The sequence below is a fragment of the Stegostoma tigrinum genome, chromosome 11 (genome assembly GCF_030684315.1).
Source record: "Stegostoma tigrinum isolate sSteTig4 chromosome 11, sSteTig4.hap1, whole genome shotgun sequence".
NCBI lineage: Eukaryota > Metazoa > Chordata > Chondrichthyes > Orectolobiformes > Stegostomatidae > Stegostoma > Stegostoma tigrinum.
In genome coordinates this window covers 4,161,557-4,184,568 of record NC_081364.1, presented here as the reverse complement: position 1 = coordinate 4,184,568, position 23,012 = coordinate 4,161,557, and the positions used below count along the sequence as shown (strand labels likewise).

Sequence of the window (23,012 nt, the reverse complement as noted above, 5' to 3'; positions counted from 1 at the left end):
CCTAAATTCCGTTTAGTTTCTATCACCTTCCTGTTCAAATAAATCTGTTTGCTTATTTCTGTTAAATTTCATCTCCTGAGTCCATTGGTAGATCAAGAACTCTATCCACATCCTGTTGTTTGTTTCTGTTCTATCTCCATACTACTTAGCCTCCACTGTTTAGAGAAAGGGGAAACGTGGGAAGTCAGAAGATGCATCCAGTACCTCTATCAATTGGAGTGGAGAGCTTTCTAATAGATTTATTCTTTGACTTTGCAAACTTGATTTAGAAGGTGTTGTCTGTCCTGCCTGTTTACCCATTTTTTTTCTGAAATTTTTGTAGGTGGAGGGGAAGTTTGGTGTTGTGTTGGAAATTAGTGTTATATTACGTTCACTTTAACCATTCTTTCCCCAGCCTCTCACCTCCAGTCCACAGATGAGTGGAATGGCAGCTTTAGCTGCAGCAGCTGCCGCTACTCAGAAGATTCCTTCCAGCACAGCGGTTACCTCAGTTGGACTTCATCCTAGCACAACAGTGGTAAAAACAATGGCCATTGCTCCTGGAGTCAGTACACTGGCAAGTACTGTGAAGGTAGCCGCTCCATCAGTCATGGTATGTCATTTCTACAAAAGCTATTGTCAATAACTTAGTTTTGTATTTTATTCTTTGGAGGGTTATGTGAAGTAGGATTCACAGACTGGTTAACCGTGAATGTAAGTTCTGCTTCAATGGCCATAATTGTCTTTATACTGGCCAGTAAGATACTTACGACACGACAAGGAGAGAGGATTTTGAGCTCCCATAAAACATACCAAAAAGTGGAGGTAACATGTTGTGGAGCTGGGTGAACACAGCAGGCCAAGCAGCATCTTAGTAGCACAGAAGCTGACGTTTTGGTCCTAGACCCTTCATCAGACCCTTCATCCTTTTCTGATGAAGGGTCTAGGCCCGAAACGTCAGCTTCTGTGCTCCTAAGATGCTGCTTGGCCTGTTGTGTTCATCCAGCTCCATGCTTTGTTATCTCGGATTCTCCAGCGTCTGCCGTTCCCATTATCTCTGATACCAAAAAGTGGAACTCACTGACTCGATATCCAGCTGGATGTTACCACAGAGGACCACGCAGGCTGTGCAAGTTCAGAAGACCTGTTGGAGAAGGGCAATAAATGCTGATCTTACTAGTGCTGGCCACTTCCTGAAAATCAGTGGGTGGGAGAAAGAAAACAAAAAAATTGAAGCATTGACTACTTAGTAGAGTTTAAAACAGGCACTTCTTCTCTCCATTGGGGGTTTGGTGGGCTGTGTTTTGGACGTGGTGCTATAGCTGCAGTATGTTATCAAAAATCCTTTGAACATGATATCTTCACTTTACTGTTTATCTCCCGACCTGAATTTGCATCTGCTTTCCAGGTCAACACTCCAGCAACCTCAATGCTGAAGACAGCTGCTGCCCAGTTAGTGACACCCACTCATGCTGCCACTTCCGCTGCTTCAGCTCGACCCATTATCACAGTGCACAAATCGGGAACAGTCACTGTGGCTCAGCAGGCACAAGTGGTGACCACCGTGGTGGGTGGAGTCACAAAAACCATTACACTAGTCAAGAGCCCTATTTCCATGGCAGGAGGAAGCACATTGGTAAGGATGTCAACATTACATTGTGTTCCTGTTTGTTTTATCAGCACCATAATTAATAAGTTTGGGTAAGTTCTGTGTTATTGATAGGAGAATAAGATATTATGTTGTGTTTTTTAAATAATTACTCTTTTATAAAGCAGTATTATCACAGGCTTTGAAAGTCCTCTGAAACTAGTCCATACATATGTGCTGCTGCTGCATATTGGGACTGTTTTTGTGGTGCTGAATGCGTTTTCTGATCTTACAATATTCCAAACATCAAACACTATTTTATCTTCTAACTGGTATCATTTTTGCATTCTGTTGCGTAGCCTGTGCCTTAAATCACCATTAAGAGTCATGATGGGTCTTATGCCATTAAGTCCATGGTAACTCTCTGCAAAAGAATTCAATCAGTCTCGTTTCCCTGCTCTATCTCCAAAGCACTGCAAATTTATTTCTCCCAAGTGCCCAACAAATATCTTTTTAAAATAATTGTCTCCACTTCCAGAGTCATCAACGTGAGTGAGTTCCCAACCTAAATAAAAACTGAGAACTGCAAACGCTGTAAGTCAGGAACAAAAATAGAGGTTGCTGGAACAGCTCATTAAAAAAATCAGTGTTAATGTTTGGGGTCCAGTGACCCTTCCTCAGAACTGGAGAAGACACTTCCGAGGAAAGGTCACCAGACCCAAAACATTAACTCTGATTTTTTTTTTCTTCACAAATGCTGCCAGACCTGAGCTTTTCCAGCAACTTCTGTTTTTGTCCCAGTTTTTACTGCTTACTGCACAAAAAGCTTTCTCTCGTATCCCGTTCAATTCTTTGCAACATTAGCTGATGGGTACAAATTTTGTCAACCTTATCTGAACCTGATCATAAAATGGTAAACCTCTATCAAATCACCTGGCAATCTCCTTGGCTCCAAGGAAAATAACTCCATTTTCTCCAACCTAACCTTTGTAAATAAAATACTGCATCCCTGGAGCCATGCTGAAAATTTCCTGTGCAGCCTCTCATCCTTCCAGTGTATAGTGATAAGAGCCAGAGACAGTACTGTACTATTGTTGGTTTTACCTGTGACAGTGACTGTGTTACATCTTGTTTAAACAGCCATTATTAGTAACTCAACTTCTTGAGTGTCATCAGGCTGTTTCATCGTAGGGATGAAGACTGATCTTCTCCCCCTCTGAACTCACCCCTGCAATAAAAGCAGTGTCTGAGGTTCTTTAACCTTCTCTTGAAGAGATGCTTGAGTGAATTGTTGTGGGAAAATATATCCTGACTGTATCTCCAATTAGCTGCCATAAGGAAGTCAGTCACTTTCATCTCTGGGTCCAAAACTCTTGAGAAATGAGATTATGTGCAAAGGGTGATCATCTCCAAAAATAAATTGAAAGCATATTACTAAAGGGCAAGTCCTTTGTAAAATGACAAATTTCAAAATCAAACTGTTGAAAAGCTATAGAGTCATACAGCATGGAAACAGACCCTTTGGCCCAATTCATCCATCCTGGCCAAGTTTCCCAAACTAAACTAGCTGCACATACCTGTGTTTGGCTAACTTTGTTTCTGAACTTTCTTATTGATGTACCTGGCCAAATGTCTTTTGAACATTGTAGCCATAACTGTAATGGCATAAGAGTTCATCTAGGAATTCGTTCTACATGCAAACCACCCTCTGTGAAAAAGTTGACCTTAGGCTCCCCTTTAAATCGTGCTCCTCTCACATTTAAAAATATGTCCTGTAGCTTTGAACTCCCTCACCCTAGGCAAAAGACCTTTGCTATTTGCCTTATCTATGCTCCTCATGATCTTATGAATCTCGAAAAGACCACCCTCCACCCCACAACCTCGCATGCTGCGGTGGGGGGAGAAAAGTCCCAGTCTATCCAGCCTCTCCTTCTATTTCAAAGCCCCCAGTCTCTGCAACACCGTAAATCATTTCTGAACCACTTTTGTGTTGCTTTAAAGTGTCCTTTTTGTGAGCTTCCTAATTTTTAATACATTGCCTGAAGTGCCATTTGGCCAGTCGTGTCTGTACTGTTATGTTCTCAAACCTCTTTTCCAATGCATTTACATCCTTCCTAAAGTGTAGCGTCCAGAAATCTACATAATATTCTGTAGAAACAGAAAATGGGAACAGAATTAGGCGTTTTGGGCCTTTTGAGCCCTTTGACCCTGCACTGCCATTTTAATATGATCATGGCTGATCATCCCACTCAGTACCTAGTAAGCCTTTTCAGTACCCTCTCCAAAGCATCCATGTCCTTCTGGGAGTGTGGTGACCAGAACTGTACGCAATATTCCAAGTGTGGCCTAACTAAAGTTTTATAAAGTTGCAGCATAACTTCTCTATCCTCGTACTTAATGCTCCTTCAAATGCAGGCAAGCATGCGTTAGGCTTTGTTTGACTATGTTATGCCCCTGAACCGCCACTTTCAGTGATCTGTGGACTTGCGTGCCCAGATCCCTGTGCATATCAATACTCCAAAGGGTTCAGCCATTCATTGTATAATTTCCACCTGTACTTGACCTTCCAAAATGCATCCCCTCACATTTGCATGGATTAAACGCCATGTGCCAATTTCTGCTTATGCCTCCAACAGAGGGATCCTGCTGTATCCTCTGACAATCCTCCTCACTGTCCGCAACTCCTCCAATTCTTGTATCATCCACAAACTTACTAATTAGACCAGCTACGTTTTCCTCCAAGTCACTTATGTAGATCATGAACAGCAGAGGTCCAAGCACTGATTCCTGAGGAACACCACTAGTCATAGCCCTCCATTCTGAAAAGCATCCTTCCACCTTTACCCTCTGTCTCCTATGATTACACTAGTTCTGTATCCATCTTTCCAGCTCACCCTGATACCATGTGACTTCACCTCCCTGTATTAGTCTGTAATGAGGGACCTTGTCAGAGGCTTTGCTGAAGTTCATGTAGATAACATCAACCACTTTTACCTTGTCAATATTTTCATCACCGCCTCAAAAAGCTGTATCAAGTTAGTGAAGCACCACCTCCCCTACACGACATGCTGTCTATCGCTAATAAGTCCATGCACATCTAAATGCATATAGATCTTGTTCCTGACAATCTTTTCCAATAATTTCCCAACTGCTGATATGAGACTGTATAACTATCCCTACTACCCTTCTTAAACAGTGGGAGAACGTTGGCTATTCTCCAATCCTCTGGGAACTCACCTATGGCTAAAGAGGATAAGCAGATGTCAGTCTGTGTATCAGCAATTTGTTCTCTTGCCTTCCTCTATATTCTGGGATAGATCCCATCAGGACCTCAGGACTTATCTACTTTCATACTTTTCAAGATGCACAACACTTTTATTCCTTGTTAATAACAACTAGGCTTAGAAACTTTACACGGCTGGCCAAGCAGCATCGGAGGGCCTGCTGTGTTCATCCAGCTTCGCACTGTGTTATCTCAGATTCTCCAGCATCTCTTAGAAACTTGACACTTCTTCCTTCCTTTAGATCATCCTTCACTAATTCTTTCTTTTTGGTGAATATTGATACAAAATATTCTTTAGGACCTCATCTCTCACTTCCAGCTCCATGCATAGAATCCTTCTTTTGACCTTGAGTGGGCCAACCCTTTCCCTGGCTACCCTCTTGCTTTTTATATAGGTATAAAATGCCTTGGAAGTCTCCTTAATCCTGTTTGCTGACAACTTTTCATGACCCTTTTTAGCCCTTCTAATTCCTTGTTTAAGTTACTTACTACTTTCCTTATATTTCAAGAGCCTTGTCAGTTCCGATCCTCTTAAACCCTGCATATGCTTCCTTTTCCTTAGTAACATCGTTGGCCATCCAAGGTTCACATAACTTGCCATACCTATCCTTCATTCTCGCAGGAATGAGCCACTGCTGAACTCTTATCAACTGCCATTTGAAATACTCCCACGTGTCCAATATAGATTTACCCTCAAACACCCAACTCCAACCAAAATTCTCCAGTTCCTGCCCAATATTATTGTAGCTTGCCTTCCCCCAGTTTAACACCTTCACATGAGGACCATTGTTACCCCTATCCATGAGTAGCTTAAACTCATATTATGTTCACTACTCTTGAAATGGTTATTTGCCTATACATTCATGAAATGTGGGAATTGCTAGCCCAACATTTCTTGAGAACATGGTGGTAAACTTGAACCATAGCAGTCCACATGGTGTATGCGTTCAGTGCTGTTAGAGAGGAAGTTCCAGGATTTTGACTGAAATGTCAGTGCCAGTGGTGAAGATCAATCTTCCACTTTTGTTTTAATTTTCTTTCATGGGATGAGAGTGTCACTGGCAAGACCAGCATTTGTTGCTTATCCCTAGTTGCTCTAGAATTGAGGGCCCTGCCACACTTACTTGAGAGAACAATTTAAGAGTCAGCCACCTTGCTGTCGCTGTGGCATCGTAAGTAGAAAGGTCAGGTGAGGACAGTGAGTTCCCGTCACCAAAACATGTTTAGACAGCCAGATGGCTTTTTTCAACAATTGATGGTAGACTAATGGTCATGATTGCTGTGATCAGCTTCATAGTCAAAATCTAATTAATTGAACTTAAATGTCACCTGCTGCTATTGTGCAATGTGAACCCATTTTCCTTAGTATTAGCCTGGGCTTCCGGATTGCTAATTCAATGACATTACCAATATATTGCAACGTTGACTTGATCAAGGTGGTAACTGTGTACTCCTCAGCATGGACCAAGCAAAAGACCAGTAAAGCTTCCGAGATTTAACTCCTCCTTGGTGACCTTGTGGTGGAGGTTCTCATGTGGTCAGCTAGATTGATGGAGCATCCAGGATTCCTACTTCTAACTCATGTAGCAAATCATTGTGCAATGCAGGAGGGACGTTTTGTTGTAATGCAGTCTACCGTAGAATAGCCTGTTGTCACTGACTTTTCTTGTTTGTGGTATGAACTGTTATTACTTGTACCAGTGACACTTGTTAATCCAATAAGATTTTCTGCACCCAGGAGATAAGGAAATCAGGGAGCAAATGCGTTATGTTGCATGCACTTGGGAAACAAAATATCTTGCTTTTTGACATGGTAATGGTGACCTGGTAGTGTACATGTGACCAAACAACAATAGAGTTGAGCGACAGAATTTATACTTAGAAATTTTAATACGTGAGTATTTAGACAAGAGATTTCACTAAAGTAAAATTACTGATGCAGTTTGTGGTGGCCTAACAAGGGAGGGTTAGGTAAACAAGGAGTTCACATTGGTAATTATGAAGAAAAGTGACATAAGGATGAAGACCACTGGAGGTGAGACTTGGTATTTGTATTGCAATTAAGTGTTTTTTGGATGTTTAATGTAATAATTTCCCCAGTATTTGACTAATGTTGCAGTTTTCCTCTTCTCACCCTAGATTTCCAACCTTGGAAAAGTACTAACCCTGCAGGCTAAACCAGGGCAGCAGGCCACCATCTCAGCCCCAGCCTCCACTGGGCCACTCACGCAGATCTTCCAGGTTAGCGTTACATTACACTACACATGGTTGATGTGGTCTACAGGTTAACATTAGACTTTTTTTTTTAAAATCACCTTTACTGGAAAACATTCTTATTTACATTAGAGATGGGAGCTGCGACAACATTTGTGAAACAAACAACAAACTTGATGGATCATCTGGTCTTTTCCTCGCCATCAATTTTGAGTGGGTAACATATGGTGAAGGTGCACTAAAACAAGTGGATTTTCATGTCCCTTGAATCATTGCTGATGTAATTACAACCCACAACTCTTCAGATGTCAAGAGTATTTCGTTTGTATGCTTTTTCCATTAGCCTTGGGTATCACAGAATCCATGTGTTCCCTTGGCCTCCTAGCCATCTTTATTTCTCTTCACTGATATTTATAGACCAATCGGATGAGGAAATGGCAAACTGCTAGTATGCCAACTGGCTCCAACCACACTTCGGAAGATAATCCGTTTCTGTTTGTTTCAGAAAGAAACTTGCCTTACATCCAAGAAAATTATTTTGTTACAAAACAGCAGTTCAAGCAATACGAACATTGAGCTAATTCAGTGACAGAAAATTGAATTGTCTTTTGACTTGTATGAGATTCCTAAAGAGATAATGTAAACTCCACTTGCGAATATGTTGATAGACCTATCCAGATTATTCTCAGGTTATGCAGTGTAAAGCTTGTGTAGGGAACCTAAATAATTCCTAACATGTTTGCTTAAATGCATTTGTTGCAAACAATTAAAATTTTAGGGTGTTTTGGAAAATGGCAAAATTTTTTTTGTCAGGAGTTAACTTTAACACCTGTTCTCTCAATCCTGTTTCGTGTATTGGAGGAGATTTTTAAAAATTGAAACAAAAATCCTTTATACATGTTGTCAGGCTTCTGTGAGAGGAATGTTTGTCCAGATTGCAAATTATGTTGAGCAGTTGGGTTTGTTCTGCAATTTACCTAATGGGTTTGTTTTTGAATTCATCAGACCAAAGGTCAACTGCCTCCGGGAGCTACCATTTTGAAACTTGTTACTTCAGCAGATGGGAAGCCTGCCACCATCATCACCACCTCACAGGCTGGAAATGTGGGCCTTAAGCAGACTTTCGTCAGCCTCAGCAATGTGTCACCTGCCTCTTCAAAACCAGCAACCACTATTCTCAAAACCATCCCTATGTCTGCACTTATTTCACAGCCTGGAAGTACAGGTATAGACCAGGGAAAAGCATTGATCTGTGTATTATAACTAATTATGGGATGACACATTTAAAAAGTGGAATGAGGAAGCCACTTGCTTCTTGGAAAGCAAGTGCCTAAATGGTGTACAGAAGAAAAGCGATCTAGGGAAACAGATTTGCAAATCATTTAAATAGTGCAGATTAATGAGGCATACAAATGCATCAAAGCACGGGGATTAACTTCTATGGGAATTTAATTGAGAAGCAGTGAATTTATGTTGAATTGTACAGAACTTTGTGTAGACTACGCTTAAAATACTTTAAGTGGCGGTGGTGTCTATAATCACAAGAATGAAGATGGCATTGGAGCATGTGCCAGCTCTGAGAGGGTTTAACTTTTGGAATAGATTCAACAGATCGGATTTTTTGTTTTTCCCTCCAGAAAATAGATTGATAGGTGACCTGGTGGTGGTTTTAAGGGCTAGACTTAAGGCACTAAACCCTAACCTTATCGCAAGTGCACAGTTTATAATGTACAAATATATCTGTTTGCCCTTCTAAGTATCAGAAACCTCATGCACAAGTACATGCGCACACCAGGTAACGGGACAAAAGTGATTGCTTTCTGCAAAGAATAACGAAAAAAGCATTTTGGCCAATTAGTCTTGATTTGTGAGGGTGGAAAAACTGCTATCATAAGATGTGCACCTACCAGGAAATGTCTGGTTTAAAAAGATGTCCTAGTGTCCTTTTGCTCACCTTTTTCAAAAACAAAATTGTGTATCCTTGATCCACTCTTGTTCACAAAAATGATTATGAAGTTTTCATAATGCACCTTTTCTTTGGGGATGTGGGGGAGAGTGGAGGGGTGTTGTAGCCATTACAGGAAATTAAATGCCATTGATAGCAATAGAAACCACACATGCCCAAAAACATTAAATTCTAATTCCACTTTAGGCCTGGAAACTCGATCAAAGCTTGTATTTTCTCTGTTCTTGACAGCACTTGCTTTGCCCCTAAGTCAGTTATCCTTGCTTTTGCAAACTCGATTTTGGCAAAATTTATCGCTAACAGGTTGTAACTTTCTAATTAGAGTTTCTAATTGATTCAAGTGGCTATTCTAACAGTCACTGCATGCCAGTATGTCATGAAGGTAAACCATGTACTTAGAAACGCAGGTTAGGATTTAAATAATTAACCTTTGGAAAATGGCTGTGCCATTTTTATTTAAAGCCTGAATGACACAATTCAGCATTGGAAAAGACCATTCAGTGTGACAAGGGCAGATATCTCCTTAGTTTCAAGTGTAAATGAACCTGCCAGTATCGTTGAACAAATCTACTTTGGTAAGAAATCTTGCACTGCCAAATTATTTATGCAGTGCTTCAAACAAGGAATTGGATCCCAAATTGTCTCTGTTGGTATATTGACTTTGCTGTAGTTTTGCAGAATCTAGTTGAGCTATCAGGTATTAGGCGCACACATGACTGGGGATCTCCATCTTCTCTGTTCAAACAGGTGGTTTCCTATCATATATTGGATTTCTACTTCTATCTAGGCATGTTTCTTTAGACCTGAATAATAAGGATATTTTGTAGGAGATGATTCCCCTACATCCATATAATATATGGATAAAGCTGTAGGAATGCCAGCACACTCCTTTTTTAAATTGAATTTGATTTAGTACTGTCACGTTTACCAAGGTACAGTGAAAAGTGTTGTCTTACTTGCTTAGCGGCAGATCATACTATACAAGCACCCTTGTTATTTGTCTTTGTTCTGTTCAGCTAAATATAAAAGTGTGGTGTCTAACCTCCTGAATAGTTCAATGTTAGCTTACTGGATAGTAGATGGATCAATCTGGCGATTGTTCAGATCTCCTCCAACCTCATTTTCACTTGGCCATTCATCCCGGACTGTCTTTACTACCTGACACGTGCGTATACTCCTCCCAATGGTGGTACTTTTCAACATACTGATATGATTCAGACTGTGTTTCTTTCCAGCAATCTGAAGTATAAGTCAAATTATTTGCTTAGCCAATCTTCCTGATTGCCTTATGTGAACCATTGAACTGAGCTTTCAATGGCTCACCTTGCAAATGTTACTACAAAACTGCATCTCCTGGTTAAAATATTCAGGTATACCTATCTGCTAATTCTTCATGGTTGTGAAGTTTCAAAGATTTCCTGAGCCAGTGGCAGCACGGTGGCTCAGTGGTTAGCACTGCTGCCTCACAGCGCCAGGGACCCGAGTTCAATTCCACCCTTGGGTGACTGTGTGGAGTTTGTACGTTCTCCCCATGTCTGCGTGGGTTTCCTCCAGGTGCTCCAGTTTCCTCCCACAGTCCAAAGATGTGCAGGTTAGGTGGATCAGCCATGCTAAATTGCTTGTGATGTTCGGTGGGAGGAATGTTGGTTTAAAGGGGGATGGGCCTGGGTGGGATGCTGTGAGAGACGGTGTGAACTTGTTGGGTCAAAAGGCCTGTTTCCACACAGTAGGGATTCCATGGTCCCACTTTTCAGACTTCCAGAAGCTGTTCTGTGAATGTGGGCATGTAATCTACTGAAAGATTTATTCGTCTGTACTAAGACCCTTCTTTGATTAGTTTGAGGATCATCTTATCTCATGTCCATGAACATATTCAAAAGGAAAACAACTGGTTGGTTCATTTAGGTGACTTTCAAGTGGGAAACAAAGGAAATTCCAGTCCTTTACCTCAATCCCAGGGATATTAATAACATACTCTTGAATGTTGTTCTTACGATTTGATGGTACCGTTCTAAAACTCTTATCTGTGGATGATATGCTGAAAACGTTAACTGTTTTATGTCCAGATTACTCATTATTTTTTGACAAGGTTTAAACATAAAGTTGGAACCTTTGTCCGACTGGATCTCCGTCAGTAATCCATACCTTAATGGTGATTGCTGTCAAGGCAATGTTCTCTTGGAACTAACTAGGTGTATCTATAAAAGCAGGGAATACCTGTGGGCCGCTGTTTTTGGTAAGGGTCCTGCTCTTGGAAAACAGTCATGTCAGACTTGAAAATTCAGTTCTCTTTCTGTCTCCACTGATGCTGTCCCATGTGCTAAGACTCTCCAGCATTTTCTGTCTTTCTTTGGTAATAGAGGTCCCAGTTTGATTGTTTGTTGTGGTTTGCCCACTATCTGTCACACATGGCACACTTAACAAAACTGCACCATCTTCCTGTGAAGACCAGACTAATTAAAATTACGATTTGTGTTGACTTGGTACTTCTGAATTTCTGCATACTCTGCCTGAGGAAGTTCGTGGGCTGTCCTTAATATTTCTTGACAATATTTGGCAAAAACCACCATCTGGTGAATGACTATCTGCTATTCATCCTCAAGATATAAGTGTAGGGATCGCACTGGGTCATGTGATTTCTGCCTTTCACAACATTGGACCCATAAGAAGGATTATTCTCAAGAAGCAGATGAACAGCTGAGAATCTTTTTGTTCTTTTGAGCTGGCTTCTCCCCAGCTAGTCTGATCAATATCCAAAGCAGTAGTTGGAACCTGATAACTGTAGATATTTTTTAATCAGCTTGCTCAGAATTATTATTCTACACCACTGGAGCAGGTGGGGCTTGAACCTGGCCTCCTGGCTCATAGATATGAAAATTGCTTTTGCCACCACAAGAGCCCTAAGTCTTTACAGTTGTAAACTTAGGCAGGTGGTCTCCAGTGATCTAAGTCTTCTGCTATTTGTGACTACCAAGCAATATCTATTTTCAGATAAGGTTTCACCATCCTTTTGATTTGTTTTTTAAAAAAAACTCACTGTCCAGATTCTGCAAACTAATGTCTACAAAACAAATTATTAATTATCCAGCTTTCCTAACACTTCTTCAGGAGAAATCTTAAACAAGGGAGCATAAGAAATTGCAAAAGATTAGCATGCGGGTACAATAAGTAGTTAGGATAACTAATAGAATGTTATTATTTATTGCAACGGGAGTTGTATCCAAAAGTTAATTCTGCTTCAGTTATATGTGGCATTGATGAGGCCACGTTTGGAGTACTGAGTACAGCATTTTCTTCTTATTATCAAAACCCTGGTTAGACCACACTTGCAATATTGTGTTCAGTTCTGATCGCCTCTTTATAGGAAGAGTGTGAAAGCTTTAGAGAGGGTGCACAGGAGATTTATCAGGATGCTGCCTGGACTGGAGGGCAGGTCTTATGAGGAAAGGCTGAGGGAGCTAGGGCTTTTCTCATTGGAGCGAAGAAGGATGAGAAGTGACTTGATAGAGGAGTACAAGATGATGAGAGGCATGGATAGGGTAGATAGTTGGAGATTTCTTCCCAGGGCGGAAATGACTATTATGAGGGGCATAATTTTAAGGTGATTGGAGAAAGGTATAGGAGAGATGTCAGAGTTAGGTTCTTTTCATAGAGAGTGGGTACGTGGAATGCACTGCTGGCAGTGGTAGTGGAATGAGGTACATTTAGAGACATTTAAGCGACTCTTGGATAGGCACATGGATGATAATATCATGTAAGGTATGCAAGGTAGTTTGATCTTAGCAGCATTATAGGTCAACACAACATTGTGGGCCGAAGAGCCTGTACTGTGTTGTACTGTTCTATGTTCTAAAATAAGGTAAATACTTTGAAAGACGTGAAGTATAAGACACCGGCATCGCCCTATTGGTTCAGTTGGTCTGTTTCTGTTTCAGGTTCCATGTAATACAGTGCACTACACCAATAATTTGCATTTTTTAAACGTTCAGTCTAAAATTTGCACTTTGTAATCTCCATTCTATTTTGTCATATCTTCCTTTAAATCTTTGAGGTGGGACCAAGCTAAGCAGCCAGTCTTTCATAAGAGTGTCACTTGGTTGGTGAGCAAGTGTTTTTTTTCTTGGAAACTCCGAGTTTCTTTCTTTTAGTATTATCCTACGTTGGTGTTGCACTCAGTTCAGATAGGTTGTTACATTTCAACTGCATCTCATAATAAGGCTTCTAATGAGATCTCATCTCATGATTTTAACTTGAGAGGCATATGCTACTGATTTGTATCATCACTTATTTTAAACATCAAAAATATGTATACCTAAAGCGAGGTCAGAGCCCTTTCTGGGACAGCCCTTGAAAGTATCTGAGACAGAGCTTAGCTGCAAGTAGTTAGTTTGTCAAATAAATATTGCCAAATTTCTTGCCTGAATGATGGCATGTTTCATGGAGTATAAGGGCTTATACCTGATCCCATGTGGAACACCTTCAGAAAGTGGAAGTCAGTTTTGAACAGGAAATAGTGCCACAGCAAGAAAGTTGACATCACCCAGTCAATGGGGATAGGAAAATTTTTAAAAAGAAAACCCAGCCTGTCTTGTCTTGACTATTGCTTTTGAGGACGGAGGGACAAAGATTGGGGGTAGTTGAGCACAGTTGCAGTATTTGCTTATTTATTGTATGGGTTAAAATAACTGAAAGTTTTCTTTCAAATTAGCTTTGTTCTTCTGGTTGACACATAATTTGATAGATGTTCCAATAGCTATTCCTTGAGCAATGTTGCTAAATCAGGTTATCTGGTAATTATTTGTTTTGTTTTTTTGTGGGCTCTTTGTCTGTGTAAATTAGCTACTACCTTCCTTACGTAGCAACAAATGACGATACAGCAAACCTAAACAGAAGCTGCTGGAGAAACTCAGCAGGTCTAGCAGCACCTGCAGACAGAAACCAGAATTAGAGTTTCTAGTCCACTGTCCCTTCTTCACCTTTATTCTGAAGAATGGTCACTGGACTCTAAACCGTAACTCTGCATTTTCGGTGGAGATGCTGCCAGACCTGCTGAATTTCTTCAGTTTCGGTCTTATTCGTCTATAGTTTAAACTTGACAAATACAGTTGCAGTGTAATGTAGTAGGAATTTATGCCTGACTGTAGTGCATGATTTTAATTTCATTGTATTTTCTGTACCTTCTGTCAGGTGTCACAGGAAGTCCTGGTATGAAATCCCCAATTACCATCATCACCACAAAAGTAATGACCTCTGGAACTGGAACACCAACGAAATTTATCACTGCTGTACCCAAACTGCAGACGGGGCAACAGGGACTTACCCAGGTTAGTACAGAATGTGGACAGCTGTAAACTTTTTTTTTGTTAAAGAATTCCTTCCTTGCCCATTTCCTCCAAAGGGAAAAAAAATATGAATAACAATTTCAAACACGTTGTGTTAGGCACTTTTAAATATGCACTGCACAAGACTTTTTTTTTGTTTGCAAAGAAGCCCACAAGAGAGGCTGTAGCATAGACATTAGCCTAAGTTATGAAATATTCTAATTACTGGAGAGAGCTTGGAGAAATTCTTAGTATGTACTTGAGAATGTGAAGGCTATATGGCAGTGTGGTGAGAAACAAAGTCCTGACCATTGTGGTGTCTGCACTGTTGGGCTATGGAGATGTTGATGTGAAATAAGTGGGTTGGAATGTTTCCTGAATCATCCATCAGTTCAAAGATTGGAAGTTGTTTCTGATATTTGCCATAATGGTCAACTTTTGATGTTTTCTTCTTTATAAGTCCAACAGAAACCATGCACCTAACAAATTTGCCAAGAAAATGTCTCGTTTTTCTGATAATGGCACTAAATAACTCGATTAGAGTAGGTTCCTTGATGCCAAATCTGCCAATGTTCCTGGAAAATGGGATTGAGTCAGAAAAAGCTTCATCTTGTTGTTTTTAATGATTTTGAGCATAGAAATGGGGTTGTTTTGTATGTGCTCTTGTCTGCTTATGTAATGAAATGCCTTTTCTTTCTGCCAACTCCCTCTCCAGGTATTGCTGAAAGGTGCTGCAGGACAGCCTGGCACTATCCTGCGGACATTATCTGGGACACCAGTTACTGGAGTCAGATTGATCACTCCAGTAACTGTTTCTGCTGCCAAACCAGCACTTACAACTTTAGTAGTGAAAGGGACCACAGGTATGACAAATGCCATGTGTTGATAGCTTTTGTTAAGCGGTTTGCTGCACCATATACTTATTTATGTCATGTTTCTTAAATGCTTTGAAACATTTATTACACTTAGTGACAGGCACCAAGCAGTGATTTGTTGAGGATTGGGCAAATTGAGCAAAAATGTGTGTTAAGCCATTGGCAAGACAAAGGGTTTTGAGGAGACTATTTTGAAGTGGCCCCAGTTGGCTGTGGGTCAAACAGAAGGCAGAACTGAATGCTAGCGTTTGGAGAATAAGATGGTGTGTATTTTAAAATGTTGGGAAGAGGCTTCCATTGGTAGGAGAGACTAGGACCTGAGGGCACAGCCTTAGAGTAAAGGAAAGACCTTTCAGTACTGAGATAAGGAGAAACTTCTTCAGCCAGAGAGTGGTGCGTCTATGGAATTCGCTGCCACAGAAGATAAGACTGAGATAGATAGGTTTTTGATTATCAAGGGGATTACAGGGAGAAAGCAGGAGAATGGGGTTGAGAAACTTATCAGCCATGGTTGAATGGAGTAGATTTGATGGGCCGAATGACCTAATTTCTGCTCCTACGTCTTATGGTCTAAAATTGGCAAAAGTTTCAAAAGAAGGGAGGAATGAGGTTTTGTAAGGAATTTTGGAAGAATTTCAGGATTATTAACATAATGCAATGGCAAAATTTGGGAAAATAAAGAATGGGATGATTATTCAGTGTATGCATTGGTGTGAGCACGGAGTATTGAAGACATCATGTCTTGAGGGTGGCACGGTGGCTCAGTGGTTAGCACTGCAGCCTCACAGCACCAGAGGCCTGGGTTCGATTCCAGTGTCGGGCGATTGTCTGTGCGGAGTTTTCACGTTCTCCCCATAGGTTTCCTCTGGGTGCTCCGCTTTCCTCCCACAGTCCAAAGATGTGCAGGCTAGGTGGATTGGCCGTGCTAGATTGCCCGTAGTGTTCAGGGGTGTGTGGGTTATAGGGGGATGGCTCTCGGAGGGATGCTCCGAGGGTTGCTGTGGACTTGTTGGGCCGAAGGGCCTGTTTCCACACTGCAGGGATTCTGAGTTAGGACCTGGCTGAAGACATCAGTAGAGGCAAATATTGGTTTAGAAGTGAAAGCATCCTTCCTTGATGTCTTGGCTGAGAAGTCGGTGTTACAGATATGCTCACTACATTGGTGTGGTTACATGTGGAATCAAGTGATAGTGATACCATGGAAGAAGACACTGGGGCATATAAGATGATTAAATTCCACAAAGGTTGAGGGGAATAAGAATGAATGAGGTGCCACAGTGATTCTGCAAGAAAGGCATTTATGACCTTGAAAAAGCAGTCCTAGTACAGAACTGAAAAAAACAGGAAGAATTATAAAATGATATGACATTATGTGCGGATAATGTTAGGTGGTGAAATATTTCGAAATCTGAAAGGGGTGTGAAGTTGACCATTGTCCTTTCCCATAAATCTGCCAAAGTAGTCAAAAACAATTTTGTTTTTTGAGTGAGGTGAATGGATCCTTGCTAAAGTCCATCTAGACAGCGTCCACCTAGACAGCATCCACCACCCTGCCCACATCTATCCTCTCAGTATCTCTTCAAAAAACTCTAAAAGATTTGTCAGACATGACTTCCCATGCACCAATCCATTCTGACTATCCCTAATCAGACTTTGACTGTTCAAATATTGGTTGATCCTGTCCATCAGTATCCTCTGCAATAATTTGCCTACCACTGATTCAAGCTCACTGGCCTGTTTTGGTTTGTCTTTGCTACGTTTCTTAAGCAATGAAAGAACATTAGCCATTCTCCTGTCTTCTGTGGCTAAAGATGAAGGAAAAATCTCTAAGAGCCTCTGCAACTATTTCTCTAGCCTCCCACAACGTTCAGGGATGGACTTGATCAGGCTCAGGAGATTTATCCACCTTAATGTGCTTTAAGACTGCAAGTACCTGTCTGGTAATATGTATGTGGTCCAAAACATTTCCGCCTGTTTCCCTTATTTCCTTAGCTGTCCAAATTATCTCTCTGAGAAGTAGGGAAGATTTGACCACATTTGTGCAGTCAGAGTCGTACAGCATGGAAACAGACCTGTTTGTCCAATTTGCCCATGCCAAACATCTCTAACTAAACTAGTCTTACTTGCCTATGTTTGGTCTATATCCCTCTAAACCTACCCTATTCATGTACCGGGTACAATCCAGCCACCCTCCTTTTTGAGTTGTTTCTCTTATTCAAGAAATGTGAGCATCTCTGGCTGGGACAGCATTTCTTGCCCATTCCTAGTTCCTGTTGGGAAGTCAATAGTGAGTGGCCTTCTTGAATCATGGCAGTCTTTTTTTGGTGTAGATACACCCAGTGTGATTGCAGCGAAGGAGTCCTGGGATTTTCGTACTGCAGTACTGAAGGAATGGCATTATAAATCTAAGTCAGGATGATGAGTGCCTTGGAGAGGAATTTGTAGATGATGTTCCCATTTATCTGCTGCATTTCACTTCTTCTAGAGGGTGATATTCATGGCTATCAAACAAGCGTTGCTGAATTCCTGCAGTGTATCTTGTTAATAGTGTACACTGCTGCTGCTGAGAAGGGAGTGAATGTGGTGTGAGTCAATTGATCTGCTTTGACCTGGAATGTGTAAGTTATCTGGAGTCTTATTGGAACTGCACTCTTCCAGGCAAATGAAGAGTATTCCATCTCACTCTTGACTTGTTCCTTGTAAGTGGTACATAGGTCTTGGCAAATCAGGTAGTGACTTAGCTGCAGCAGGATTTCCAGATTCTGATCTCCGCTGGTAGTCACGTTGTTTGTATAGCTAGTCCAGTTCAACTTCTTATGGGAAATCCCTACCCCCCCCCAAATCCCTGGATATTAATTATTTAGGGATTCAGCCATGGTAATTTGATTTGCGAGTTTATGGCACGATTCTTCGATTTTTCTCCTGCTGGAGATGGTTATTGCCAGGCACTTGCGTAGCACGATTGTTGTCAGTTGACAACCTAAGTGCGGATATTGCTTAGGTTTTGCTGCATTTGGGCATAGACTGCTTTAGTATCTGAGGAGTCATGAGTGGTGTTAAACATTGTGCAAACTTTAGCGAACATCCTAATTTCTGACCTTCTGAAAAAGGGAAGATAATTAATTGACAAAGCAACTGAAGGTGTTTGGATCTAGGGCGCCCATGGAACTCCTGCAGAGATAACCTTGAGCTGAAATGACTAACTTTCCACAACAACAACCATGAACCGTTGTTGTGGCTGTGGTGGTGGTTGTTATACCAGCCAGTGGATTTTCCTCCGAGTCTTTTCGACTCTTATTTCACTCTTAACTTTGTTGAACCAAGGCAATGATGAAATCAGGAGCTGAGTGACCCTTGCAGAGCCTAGTTTGAGTATCAGTTATTGCTAAGCAAGTGATACTCAGCAACACTGTTGATGACCCAGTGTACTGATGGTCAAGAGTTGACTGATGTGGCTGTAATTAGCCAGGATGTATTTGTCTTGCTGTTTGAGGGCTTATCTGGGCAATTTTCCACAGGAAGGTGATGGCCTAGTGTTATTACGGCTGGACTGTTAATCCAGAGACACAGGTTCACAGAACTTTATCTAAGTGCAAATCCCGCCAAGCAGATGAGGAATTTGAATTCACTGGGGAAAAAAAATACTCAATTAAGAGTCTAATGTTGACAATTAATCCATTGCTGATTGAAAAATCCCATCTGGTTCACTAATGTCCTTTTAGGGAAGAAAACTGCCATTCTTACCTGGTCTGGCCTACATGTAACTCTAGACCCACAGCAATGTGACTGACTCTTAACTGCCTTCTGGGCAATTAGGGATGGGCAATAAATGCTGCTTAGCCAGCAACTCCCTCGTCTGGTGAATGAAAAACAGGTGGGGGGGGGGCATTGGCATTTAAGAGTCAGTCAATGTTGTAACTGGACTGTTACAGGCTGGGTGGACAGCAAGTTCTAGAGTGCACATCAGTACCATTACCAGAATGTTGTAGTATTTGTAGTATCTGCTGTGTTAATAAATGCTTGATATCATGTGGAATGAATCAAGTTGGCTGAACATTGGCATCTGTGCTCCTCGGAATCTCCAGAGGAGGCTAAGGTGGGCCATTCATTCAACACCTCTGGATGAAGGTAGTTGCAAATGCTTCAACCTTTTTCTTTTCAGTTGAGTAAGTCAAAAGCAGGTAAAGGGTCTTGGGGTTAGAAGCTGGTAGCACTGCCTTCCTAAGATGGAGGTGGACAGAAAGATTTGGCTTGTTATTTTAGGAGAACACAGCTAATTTGGGCAAAACAGTGATGAGAGGGAAGGAGTCACTCTGTGATCAAGACCCTGGATACAACAGCAGCCTTTGTCTTTTAAGGTGATACATCACTCAAGGCACTGAACAGGGATCATTTTAAAATAGTGTGCCTCTGAGCCATATAAAGTTATAGAACATAGAACATTACAGCACAGCACAGGCCCTTCGGCCCTCGATGTTGTGCCGACCTGTCATACCAATCTGAAGCCCATCTAACCTACACTATTCCGTGTACGTCCATATGCTTATCCAATGACGAATTAAATGTATCTAAAGTTGGCGAATCTACTACTATTGCAGGCAAAGCGTTCCATTCCTTTACTACTCTGAGTAAAGAAACTACCTCTGACATCTGTCCTATATCTTTCACCCCTCAATTTAAAGCTATGCCCCCTCCTGCTCACCGTCACCATCTTAGGAAAAAGGCTCTCCCTATCCACCCTATCTAACCCTCTGACTATTTTATATGTTTCAATTAAGTCACCTCTCAACCTCCTTCTCTCTAATGAAAACAGCCTCAAGTCCCTCAGCCTTTCCTCCTAAGACCTTCCCTCCATACCAGGCAACATCCTAGTAAATCTCCTCTGCGCCCTTTCCAAAGCTTCCACATTGTTCTTATAATGTGGTGACCAGAACTGTACACAATACTCCAAGTGCGGCCGCACCAGAGTTTTGTGCAGCTTCACCATAACCTCTTTGGTCAGATGAACACAAGTTTGCTTCAAGAGGTAGGAAGTGGCCTAATGGAGGAAACTGAGTTGGAGAGGCATGAGTGTATTTCAATGCTCTGGGCTTGGGCAACTGAAAGGACAGCCACCAGTGGAGGAGCAGTTATGATTGAAAATACATAGAGTCAAAATCAGAAGAGCGTCAATATTTCTAAGCATTGTAGGATGGGGGGTTGCAAAGACTGGTGGAAGCAAGGCCATAGATGGAATTAAAAATAAGGACGGGCACCTTTAAAGGTGTTGGCTTAATTGGAACCCGTATAAGTCAGCGAGCAGTGTTGCTGAGAAATTGGACTTTGCGAGTTAAGACGTGTATAGCAGAGATTTGGATGACCTCCTAGTTTATGGAGGATAAACAGTAGAGTGTGGCAAAGAGACCCAAAGTGTGTTGGAGTCGTCTAGTCTAGAGGAGTTAGTTAAGGAATGAATTAACTTTTCAGCAGTAGACTAACTGAGAGGAGGGCAAAGTCAAGTAGTGTTACAGGAGTGATAATATAGGTAACTATAGTGATAACACAACTGAAATCAGAAGCTCATCTCCACATCCAGTGCAACACCAAGACTGCAGACAGGATGGCTTAATCCGACTGTTGACAAGGACACCAATAGAGTTAGTATTTAAGGAATGAAGCTTGAAGCAGGGACTGAAAACGGCAAGCCTGACTTTCGCAGTATTTAATTGGAGAGAATTTCTGCTCATTTGACATCTAATCCTGGATAAGCAATCTGATAAATTAGCAACAGTGGAGGAATTGAGAGGACTGATGGTGAGGTAATGTTGGATGTCATCAGTACATGGGTGAAAACTGACACCACCTTTTGCCCAAGAGGCAGCGTTTAGATGGGAAACAAGGATCAAGAGTAGAACAAATTTAGAAGTCGCTGGAAAAGCTCAGCGGGGCTGGCAGCATCTGAGAAGGAAAAATGTCAATCAGTTTTGGGTCTGGTGAGGAAGCGTCACTGGACCCAAAACGTTAACTCTGAATTTTTTTTTCTTCACAGATGCTGCCAGACCTGCTGAGCTTTTCCAGCAACTTCTGTTTTTGTTCCTGATTTACAGCATCCGCAGTCCTTTAGGGTTTTTAACAGATTGACGCTCAAGAATAGATTCTTGAGGAACACCAGAGTAACCATACAGGAACAGGAAAAGAAGTCAGTTCAAGTGTTTCTGTGATTTTATGATTCAGTAGATGAGAATGAAAATACGTGACATCAGTGTAACCCAAATGAATAACCATTGGAGTGGGTCTGGAGGATGTTGCATTTAATCATATGAAAGGCTGCAGACAGCTGAAGGACGACAAGGATGAAGCAGTTGCATTTTGTCTCGTTCACATAAGATGTCATTTGTGACTTTCAGACCTTCAGTACTGTGGAGGGAAACCTGATTAGAGTAACTGAAACAGTGATGGTGAGATGGGAATGGATTTGGGAGATGACAACATGTTTGAGGACTTTGAGGGGAGAAAAAGTAAAGGTTGGACAATGTTTGCCAGAACAAATGAGTCGATTTGGTTTTTTCTTTTGAGAAGAGATATCAGGAGAGAATCTAACTTCATCTTGGAGGAGGGTGTGGCTGATGAGAATCTTGTTCCCAACTTTTTTTTTAAAGCTCAATATGGTTTGGATGATTAGCAGAAAATATGCTAAAATAATGGTTCAACATGCCAATACTGCATGCAATCTCACTGTAAAGGATAGAGGCCGGGAAGATGATGTTTTTGATCCATTGTTCTCTGGTGAGTCAGCCAGCATGTCACTGTCATTGACTCTGATGCATAAACTGGAGGTTGGAAAAATCTTAGCAAGAGTTGGAAATCAACGTCTGTGCACAATCCCAGATCCTTCCTGGAAGTTGCTACAAGAGCTATGTTCTCACTTGCGTTTGTCATTTAGTCAGGTATCAGGCCGAATAGACAAAGAATAGGCAATGAAAAAACTTGCCAAAAAATAGAAATTGAACAGGAGTCTGCAAATATTTCTCAAAGAATGAAACTTAAGATAGAGTTTGGTTCAAATATATCTTTTGACTTTGATGTTTGGAAATTGATGGTAAACTGTGTTGTTTAAGCCTCTTGTTGTCATAATTGCCTGTTAGGTGCAAGTACGCTGGGGACAATAGCAGGTACGACACTCGCAGGAGTGTCCACCGTTTCACCAACGCTCAACACTCCCATTGCCACTCTCGGTACCATCGCCAACCTTACCGGCCAGATAATCAGTGCTTCCCCTAACACCACTCAGAAACTTACTGCTGTAACTGGAACTACTTCCACAGCCCCCATCATCACCATTCAGGTAGGACATATCCAAGCTTTCAAAATGTTACTGTAGATTCATTTCAATGGGAATGTTGTGACTTTTAACAACTCAGTGAGGAACGGCTCAAGCGATAGGGCCAGAAGAGACCTTTGATAGTTGGCACTGATGAAGTACACCTTTGCAGAATCCAGAATGTGAGGTATCACCGTAACAGATGATAAAGGTTGCTTTTAAGTGGTTTCCAAAACCAAGAGCACATTCGTTGATGTATTTTAAGGAAAACTGCCCCTGGCCTAGAAATGTGGCCAGTCACTTTGCTTGGCCATTAAACAACCCTCTAGGTCTTCAAAACAAATAATGGGAATGCAATATCTACCATGTTAGTAAAAGTACAAAACAAAGTAATAATGTCCTCTCATGAAGTGGATATTTGACCTGTTGCATATGCAAAATGCATGGTATGTGTTTGAGGTAGTTCCTGGAAGATGGCTTTAGTTG

At 41.3% G+C, this 23,012-nt stretch overlaps 1 protein-coding gene across 3 annotated transcripts in view; it reads left to right on the top strand.

Moving 5' to 3' along the window:
• The window catches only part of LOC125460308 (host cell factor 1-like), a 106,098-nt gene that overhangs the window by 46,097 nt on the left and 36,989 nt on the right, over positions 1-23,012 (top strand). For all 3 annotated transcript variants that reach the window (XM_048547648.2, XM_059649718.1, XM_048547649.1), the window contains 7 exons: positions 395-592; positions 1,388-1,615; positions 6,990-7,091; positions 8,070-8,289; positions 14,218-14,354; positions 15,067-15,214; positions 22,351-22,550. In XM_048547648.2, the coding sequence (XP_048403605.1) occupies positions 395-592; positions 1,388-1,615; positions 6,990-7,091; positions 8,070-8,289; positions 14,218-14,354; positions 15,067-15,214; positions 22,351-22,550 (1,233 nt within the window). The remainder of the gene's footprint in view (positions 1-394; positions 593-1,387; positions 1,616-6,989; positions 7,092-8,069; positions 8,290-14,217; positions 14,355-15,066; positions 15,215-22,350; positions 22,551-23,012) is intronic.